Consider the following 10,058-nt stretch of genomic DNA (forward strand, 5'->3'; position numbering starts at 1 on the left):
GTGTAAGTTATTTTTTGGGGCCCAGGGTGTAAGTTATTTTTTGGGCCCAGCCCCAAGGTCATAGACACAATCTGATACTGGCATATAACTAAGTATTGCAAAGGCTGACAGCAGAAGAAACATGGCGTCAGGTGTATTTTAAGCTTCCCAACAACAATCCTAAGTTAATATATATTAACAGAACAAACTTAAATAAAAAATGTGATGCCCTGCTGACTCCAATGCTTCTGTCTCATACCGCTTGAAGGCATTAGCAAAAGGTGAGCCCGAGTATACAAAGAGCCAGCCTGGCCGCTGAGCTGCTATGGCCATGAGAAAAGGAAGGCAGCCATGCATCGCATAAACCCACACCTACAGCCCGGAAGGCAAGTGCCGAGTGCTCTATGGCCCCGGGCAGCACGCCGTGCTGTTACTAAGGCAGCCGTTACCGAGCGGCGGGTTGCTAGGGAACAGCAAACAAGGGCGGCGAGTAAATCACTGGCAGGGGAGTTCAGCCGGCAGAGTGGCAGTGGTTTTCAAGGAATCAGGAGCGCGGTCGGCTTCCACTTGCACAGGTCAGAAACTCTCTAACGATCTACACTGATGTGCTGTATATATGCCTGGCTGACGGGATTCTTGCCTTATACAGGCTTAACTGGCATCCCAAAAGGGGTATAGTTACTTTTGTGTAACTTTGTGGCCATTCTGGGAGCTCTCACTTGGTGGTAGGAATTAGGAAACTAAAGTTTTGTTATGTTGAATAACTTGATTGAGGTATAAAAAGAGAGGGAGGCTAGCTTGCTGCACGCTGTCAAAGCGCTGCTTAGAGTTTCAGAGTTATTCCCATGGCAACAGTGCAGCCAGACCGATAATTGGGGGAGCCGGCAGCAGCTTATTATACAGTTGCTATACGGTAACCGGCGGATTCTTAGTAAATGTATATACACTGTAATGAGCACAGCCTCAACTGATGAATATGCCTTTATGGGCACTGACTGTTAGCAGCACTACCTGAAACTGAATGTTTCATAATTGGCATGTAACGTAAATGCACAGAAGTTACCCAATAATTAGCCATTACCTTATTTTTACATTTTATATTGCCTGTGCATTTTCCTTTCAAATTGGGTATATTTTCTCTAGACCAGTTGTGTATTGAAAAGGAAAAATATTTTAAATGTGCTCAGTACTTTACAGCACAAATTAAAACATTCATTTTAGTCTGGCTAAAGCTGTTAGCCTGACAGCATGTATATTAATCTAATGTTGCAGAGCACAGGCCAAACATGCCATATACATTATATATGGAGCAGAATTCAACACTCATACTCAGGCACACCTGGAAATTGATGCACTGCCTACTAGTTTATTATTGCTTCTGTTTTCACACTGTTTCAATAAAATGCAGCTAATGTTGCTGCAGTTCCACTGTTTTGGCATGTGTTAATTACTTTCATTACCATAGACTTCAGATTTGATTGTATATATTACATTTACATAGTGATCACTTATTGCAACTTTTATCTGTTTTTAGTTTCCTTTATAGAAATGTTCTCTAATATATGTAAATACATCTCCTTACATTCTATATAGAGAGATATGGAGTCTAGCTTGTATTAAACAGTATAGTATTAACACAATATGTGCTTGGCTATATAACCTCATTTATACTGTATATGAAATGATCAAACCTTTGGCAAATTATTACCATTAAGAAAATGTGCATTATTTAAAAAAAATGTAGGGGTAATTTAGAGCTGGGATAAAAACTTCTAAGGGTGGTGTTGTATTGTTTTCGCTAGAATCGTAATCAAGGGAATTATTTATAACCACATACATTACAGGTAGAACAAAACTATCACTTGTACCCCTGGATAGCCCCCCTAAAGGGACACATGGAACTGAAGTTCATTTAGAGCCTTGCAAAATACATTGCTTTTTATTTTGTTAACTTATTATTTAATAGAAAAGTACATTCTAAGGCCTCTCCTGTTGTCTTGTCTAATGTACTGTATTTTTTAATATGATAGTATGGTTATTCTGTGTTTACGGACAGTTCTGCCCCATTAGTTGTGTTGAGATGGTGTTGCTATGTATAAGGGGGCTGTGCTAAAAGAAGTCTTGTTATACAAATTTTGTTTTAGCAACTACAACAATATATGGTTACCAAGCATGCAGTGTGTGGCCTCTGCAGTTATACACTGTTTTTTTCTTATCAGGGTTTATACAGTCTGTAATTATATGAAATATTTTTTTCTTTTTACTAATAAACCTTTTCGTTTGCATTTTTACTTTAGGTCATGTGAATGCTGTCCTTGGCCCTGTATACTAGCACCCAGATTTTGTTGCTGTATATGGTGTGCAATATATAATTTATGGTGTGTACCCATATTTATATATCTGCACATACATGATACACCAGTATGTGAAAAAAAACATATTTCTGTTTATGTATACTGCCGCATCCAAAGATGCATATATGAAGTATTTGTCTCATTCCAATGAAGAATGGCTGTAAGACATGAACATTTTCTGCCTTGTTTAGGCAAAGATTATATTTTAATACTCTAACTTGGAATTAGTTACAGTATTAGTTTTTTTTAAAAAATTTATGTATCTTTCCCTTTTTTTTGTTAGTTTATCATGGGCACTGACGTATGGGTTGGAAGCTGGAGACCTCATAGACCACGGGGGCCCATTGCAGCTCTCTATAGCAGCCCAGGACCCAAGTATTCACTCCCAGGAAATACAGGTGAGTGCACTGCATGAGGTATAGTTTTATAACTACAGCACAAGCTTGTTTTTACTTTTATTATGGGGCCAGTTTAAACTTGTTCTTAAATGTGGGGAAATATAAAATAAGGGAAAAAAAAGAGAATTTGGTTACCATTACTGGTCGTGGTCCTATAGCATAAAGTTTGTTCTAGGAAAAAGCAATTCCTTCTAAATTAATGCATTGCCAGAGTTTTATTTAGTCACATGACCCTGAAGCATTTCATATAAAATAGTGGATATTACAAGTAACTGTAATGTACAAACCAAATTATATTCTCTGTAATATTATGTGGATTATCTGGATTTATGCCACCTTGCCACTGTGTACTCCTTGGGGACCCATGAAACCAAATGGTAGGGCAGAGCAGAGCAGCTGGCCCTTTTAAAGCACCATGGGCATTTTTTTTACTTAGGACAAAAATAAAATAAAAATGTCTTTCAGGGCCATTCAGTGCCTAAAAATTTGCTGGACCCCAGTAGTCCCAACTGGGCCCTCTTGTGTTGCAACCCTACATATACTAGTATACTTTATTTTAGGGTTTATAAGATATTCACTGTACACACACGAGCCTATATAATAACCCTTAGTATTATACAGAATTTACTTGTGTTTTTAATCTACATCATAGGTTTCGTCAGTCATGATCCCAGTCGATATCGTGCTCCAGCTTATAGTATGGGGAACCGACGTTTCAAGTTTGTTGACGACTGCTCACCAGGGCCAGGATATCTGGTGCCATCTAATATCACTGTTAAGGGAAAGGATGGAACCCCTGCTTATTCCATTTATGGCAGACCAAAGGACATCTCCTCATTTAGGACCCCAGGACCAGGTGAAAGAACTGTATAGCCAGTTTGTCTTACAAGCAAGTCTTACCACCCTCATGTCTTATATCACCTAGATAATTATTTTCACTCAGTAAGAGAGGCTTATGCCCAATCTCTAGCGTGTTTTTGAATATTAAACTAATGCATTTCATACCCTAATTACATTGACTACTATGCCATTTGCACAAATCCTTATCATCTCTTGGAACCTGCACAGTTGACAAATATAAAAACTATAATTGTATCTGTGCATATCCAACAGCAGAAATGAGCCCACGCTTCTCAGTTCATTTTGTGGTATCCTTGAATTTACCAACATAAATTTGGAAAGTAGTAGCCATTCAGAGTTGAAAAGCACTTGTACATTTTATTGTGTGGCCTGGAAATTTTCCGTGAATGTTTGATAACAGGGACACAAAGAATATATCATGTTTGATAATAAAGTTATTTAAAGTAAATCAATAAATGATCATAAAGGAAGTACTGGCAGTACTCAGTGCTCCCCCTACTGATTTGGAAGGTACTGAAAAAATAGTTATACTGATCACCTATCTATGCTGCTGTGTTTTATCCAAGTATTGAGGCTGAATGTTTTAATGTTCTGCAGGTAGTTATTCTCCAGAGCGTGCCGGGAAGTCTGCATACCGCTCAGCTCCAACATACTCACTTGGCGAAAGAACAAAGACGTTCAGCAATGACCAGACACCAGGTAAAGAACACTTTGTATTGTACACAACCATGTTTCAGGTAGCAAATAATTTGCATTTGGCAGACAACTATTCTATTTAGACATTTTACTGTCTAATCTCAAATGTACCTGTGATTTCATATGAAGCCAGAGCTGTCCATTCTACACTTGCTGTCTGCAGCTTGAACAGACCATGCCAACTTGCATAGAACTGAATACACATGGGACAAGCAGAATCTGTGATAATTTGAGATGATAATTAATTTTGGCATAATTCTTTTAAAATTAATATTCAGTCATATCAAGAATCCCAGCCATAAAGGGTGACAGGATTGCTGAGCATTTGTTGTATGAATTCTTTATGGAAGCAACTAAATAAAAAAAGAATTTTCACCACATTGTCCTACATAACACGGTTTACAGTTTTGGGGCCAATAAATTCCATGAGAGAAACTGACCTCATGGTTTATCAAATGAAAACTCAGTTGTGATACATGGGAAAATTTGGCCCTATAGTGAATGGTGTCTAGTGAAATTTGTAAAAGAACAGATGCATTTCAGTTGCCAACATATTAAGTACGAGTGGTGCTTTACTGTTGTCAATATGCCTGTGTATAATCACTGGTTTAGTTTATATTTACTCATCTGGATCATATCATTCCTGGACATTCTTTTTACAGACAAGGGGCAGAGTTATCAAAGTGTAAGTTTAGAGCAAGATACATAAAAACTCACCTACAGTGGTTTGCTTAAGTATTCACCTCCTTGGCATTTTTCCACAACCTGGAATTAAAATGGATTGTTTTGAGAGTTTGCACCATTTCATTTACAGAACATGCCTACAACTTTGAAGTTTTTTTTTTTTTTTATTGTGAAGCAAATAACAAATAGGACAAAATAACAGAAAACTTAGTTAGTACTTTGTAGAGCCACCTTTTGCGGCAATTACAACTGCAAGTCACTTTGGATAAGTGTCTATGAGCTTGCCACACCTTGCTACTGGGATTTTTGCCCATTCCTCAAGGCAAAACTGCTCCAGCTCCTTCAAGTTGGATGGTTTTCGCTGGACTTAGACTAGGCCATTCCAAACCCATTTAAAAGTTTTCCCTTAAACTTTGAGTGTTGCTTTAGCAGTATGCTTCGGGTCATTGTCCTGCTAGAAGGTGAACCTCCGTCCCAGTCAAATCACAGGCAGACTGACTGAGGTTTTGCTCAAGAATATCCCTGTATTTAGCACCATCCATCTTTCCCTTGACTTAGACCAGTTTCCCAGTCCCTGCTGCTGAAAAACATCCCCACAGCATGATGCTGCCACTACCATGTTTCACTGTGGCAATGGTGTTCTTGGGGTGATGGATGTTGGGACATAGCATTGTTGAGACATAGCATCTTCCTTGGTGGACGAAAAGTTTAATTTTAATCTCATCTGACCAGAGCACCTTCCTCCATACAGTTGGGGTGTCGCCCACATGCCTTTTGGCAAACTCAAAACGTGCCTTAACATTAAGTAATGGTTTTTATCTGACCACTCTTACATAAAGCCCAGCTCTATGGAGTGTACAGCTTATTGTGGTCTTATGGACAGTTACTCCAGTCTCTGCTGTGGAACTCTGCAACTTCTTCGGGGTTACCTTTGGTCTCTGTGCTGCCTCTCTGAATGATGCCCTCCTTGCCCGGTCTGTGAGATTTGGTGGGCGGCCCTCACTTGGCAGGTTTGTTTTGGTACCATGCTCTTTCCATTTGAAGATGATGGATTTGATGGTGCTCCTCAAAGATTTGGATATTTTTTTTAGAACCCAACCCGGACTTGTACTTCTCAACAACTTTGTCCCTGACTTCTTTGGAGAACACCTTGGTCATCATGGTGTGATGCCTCTTGCTTAGTGGTGCTGAAGCCTCTGGGGCCTTTCAGAAAGGGTGTGTTTATACTGACAGATCATTGCACACAGGTGGACTTCATTTCACTAATTATGTGACTTTTGAAGGTAATTGGTTGCACCAGGACGTTTTAGGGGCTTCATGGCAAAGGAGGTGAATACATATGCACATGCCAATTTTCAATTCTTTTTTTATATATATTTTTCTCATTTCACTTCACAAGAAACATTTAAATTAAAGGTTGGAATGTAACAAAATATGAAACATACCAAGGGGGGGTGAATACTTTAGCAAAGTAGAGTTCACCGTTTGATAATCCTGCTTATAAAAATCCCACAGAAATGAATAGAATGCGGATGAGTTTTTATTTATTAAGCTCTATACTCACATTTTGATAAATCTGCCTGAATTGTAGGGAGTGCAGTGGAACATCCTTGGTAAACCCTTTTTATACATTGTATTTCCCCAGGCCCAGCAGCATATGTGCTCCCTTCTGTAATTGGGCCACGGATAGTGAACAGAATTTCTGCCCCAAACTACTCTATGACAGGACGGAGCAAAATCGGTAGCTTCCATGAAGACCTGCAGAGAGTAAGCCTTACTCTAACCTCTTATTTTGTTCTGTTTGTAGTTTCTGCTTTATTTGTGGATTTTAAATGTGTACCGCTGCCCTTTTTAGACACCTGGTCCTGGGACATATCGTGTTATAGACCCTGGTTCATATAAACACAGACCTCCTCAATACAGTATGACTGCGCGAAATGTGTTGCCTGGCGATACCACAATAAAACCAGGCCCAGGAGCCTACAGCCCAGAAAAGGTAAGATAAACAAAAAATGAGCAGGAGAGGTTGATAGCTCCGTTACATAAGCAGAAGAAAGATATTTTTACGCACCAACATCCAGGCCCTCCTCGTTAGCCGTAACACATGATCACTCCCAATACACATCCAAAGAGGGGATTTTCGTCAGTCCCACACAATTTCAGCAGTCAGCTCCAAAGTGAAGGAATGTGTATTGCCACACATTCTCTTATTGCCACACACGCTCTTAAAAAAGTCTATACTTTATTAATCCATATAAAAAGTTGTGTATTAAAACTGGGTGCTGCTCCTGTAATCCTTTACATAAATTCATTTACTGTACCTGGGCAATGCAATATATCAATATTCAGTAATTGGTTAGGTCATTATAATGCACGAGTGATAGTTTTGCACAAAGACAACATTTGTGGTTGTTTTGAAATGTGAGCTTTATCATATGACAAATGCTTATGTTTTGTCTGCAGCCTTCTAGTTCTGTTGGAACTACAAGTTTAAAATATGACTGGTAGTTGTAGTCCAGTAATAAATGAGCATACAAAAAAAGAGACAGGGATTGATCAATGCACATTCCCTGGTCCCGTTTCTTAAGTAAATTATCTATGCTAGTGCATGTATTTACAAAGAACTGGGGTTTTTAGTTACAAAATTATGATCATAAGATTGGTAAGCCACCATACCATGTCAAGGTAAACCCCGTATGGTGGTCCTATCTATTTACCTCTGGCTATATTTTTCAAAGGCTGGCACTCCCGTGCACAGTAGCCATTCTTGACCTGGGGGCTGGTTTGAGTCAGAGGGCTTAGTCCACCCCCATGCCTTCAGCTTTTATAGAGAGAGATTGCCAAGACCACAGCTTGGTTGTACAGGCTTAATCCTCTTCTGCTTGCGGCTTGTAAAGGAAAAGACTGCCCATTAACCAACACCCATTTTTTAAAAGGCATAAGACCACCATTAAAGGGACTGGTGTGGGGGTGCTGCACCCACATGGAAGTTTGGCCATTCTTCCTGCAGAATAACTCTGCTAAAATACATAGATACACAAAAGGGGGTTGTGGGAGCACTCCAAGGCTAGCCTTCTAGTTCTGTTGGAACTACAAGTTTAAAATATAATACAGGTAGTTGTAGTCCAGTAATAAATAAGCCCTATTAATAAATCATGAACATTATTCTCACCTTTTTGTACCACGCTAATGCAGCTAACATTTGACATAATTAATTAATATTTCAAATCATAATTTTGTTGCCAATTGAGGTCTGTATTGCTTTTCTTCATGTTCCATTTTTTTAACCCCATAGGTGGTCATGTCAAGGCCTCAGGCTCCTAACTTCTCTTTTGGTATTCGGCACTCAGACTATGTTGCACCCCTGATCGTCGACGTAGCAGACTAATTGATACAATAAACAGCAGAATCTTGGCACAGAGCAACTGGTGTCCAGTGTGAAATGGGAAATGGATGAATTAAGGTTATTTTAAAATGCTTCAGCACACACCAGTTAGATTGCAGTTTTTTCACTACATGTTTAAACTTGAACCCACTAAGAAGTACTGTGAGCCCATCCTTGTAAACTTAAGGTGGAGGGTACAGTAATTTTAAATGTCTTTTAATAATTTTTTATTTTACCTACCTGTTTCCTCTAGTTTTGCACTAGATGCAGCTATAGCTAGAGCTATAGGGGGAATTAATTATTAATATCAGACATGATGCACTGACATAACATTAATAGGTATCCCATCTGAAAACCTAATTATGCTAATATCGCTTATCTTAAAATACAAGATAACCCAATAGACACCTGGAAGAACAGAGTTGCTTTTCTAATTAACTTTGAATGGAAACAGAAAGCAGCTCTGTGTGAATTCCAGGAACTGATCTTGTTATACCCAATCCCTATTGCAAGCAAACTGCAAGATGCTAATCTCAAACATTAATAACATACTTCACAGCAGAAAGATCAATCCATATCTGAATTATGTATCTAAAGAAAATAAACCACAGTAGGGTAGTTTGGTGGTGGTACTTATATTTTGTTCTAAGCCATTTTACTTATTGCTCTACAAAGACTTTTAAAAGTTAAATTCACCTATACAACTCTCTCAGCGATTCATGTGACATATATATATTCAATATAGCCCAGCACACACAATTCTTTCATGAAAACTAAATCTTTATAATAATTCTTTATTTTGTATTTTTCACAAAAGACCTGTGTGTGCTGGACTATACTGGACATAACTACTTGGTTTTCTGAGCACCCAAGCATGGCTGATTCGTTACCTGTTTCCATTCACATTTTTTTTATATATGTATATATATATGTGTATTTTTTATACAGGATGCAAAATCTGGATACACTATATTACTGAAAAAGATAATACAGATTCAAAAACAGACTCAAGCAAGTATAAACTACTTGAATAATGAACTATAAAACATCACAAAAATGAATGACCACAGTATTCTGCCGAATATATTTAAATGTTTCTAATAACTGCAGTTAGCAAGACTCACCGATATTCTCAATTGCACTGTTTTCTCTCGAAAGACTAATAATTGTTCACAAATTTCAATGTGCCAACTAAATTAAACCTCAATTTGTGCACTTGTGTCTGAATCTGTCCCTGGCAATAACTGTTCTGCATGACACCTAATTCTTCTGATAACTCCCCTGACTGAAACTTAAAAAAAAAAAATACTGGACAGGACTATTGATGAGCAAATCTGTAATTTCACCAAAAAATTTGCAAAACGGCAAAATATTTGCGAATAAGTCCTGATTTCACAATCATTTGGTTATTCATTTCAAGGGTATACATCATATTGAACTTATATCCACACCAGAAATATAAGGGCTCAGTTACAGGCGCAAAGTGTAGTTGCGGTAACGCAATTTTGCCACAATCTGTTGCATGAAAAAATCCCATAGGTGTACGTGGTGCCACTTTATCGATCCTTCGCCTCCTTTAAATTGACACAGAGGAACCCTTGAACTACAGTCACCTTTGAAAGATGTGGTAACTCCAGGGTTCCTACAGCAGCTTGCATTAATAAACCGAGCACACTTGCATCTAAAAAATCAGGTGCAGAC

General features: G+C 38.4%; 1 protein-coding gene across 2 annotated transcripts; it reads left to right on the top strand.

Annotated features, from left to right (window-relative positions):
- Nucleotides 1-513: 513 nt before the first annotated feature.
- odf3 (outer dense fiber of sperm tails 3) lies at nucleotides 514-9,572 on the top strand. Of its 2 annotated transcripts, none has more exon segments than NM_001015830.1 (7): nucleotides 514-554; nucleotides 2,617-2,731; nucleotides 3,384-3,587; nucleotides 4,190-4,291; nucleotides 6,618-6,739; nucleotides 6,828-6,968; nucleotides 8,268-9,570. In NM_001015830.1, coding segments are annotated over 6 exon segments (771 nt in total). In that variant the 5' UTR covers nucleotides 514-554; nucleotides 2,617-2,622; the 3' UTR covers nucleotides 8,361-9,570.
- Nucleotides 9,573-10,058: the final 486 nt, after the last annotated feature.

This window comes from Xenopus tropicalis, chromosome 3 (assembly GCF_000004195.4).
Source record: "Xenopus tropicalis strain Nigerian chromosome 3, UCB_Xtro_10.0, whole genome shotgun sequence".
NCBI classification, from domain to species: Eukaryota; Metazoa; Chordata; class Amphibia; order Anura; family Pipidae; genus Xenopus; species Xenopus tropicalis.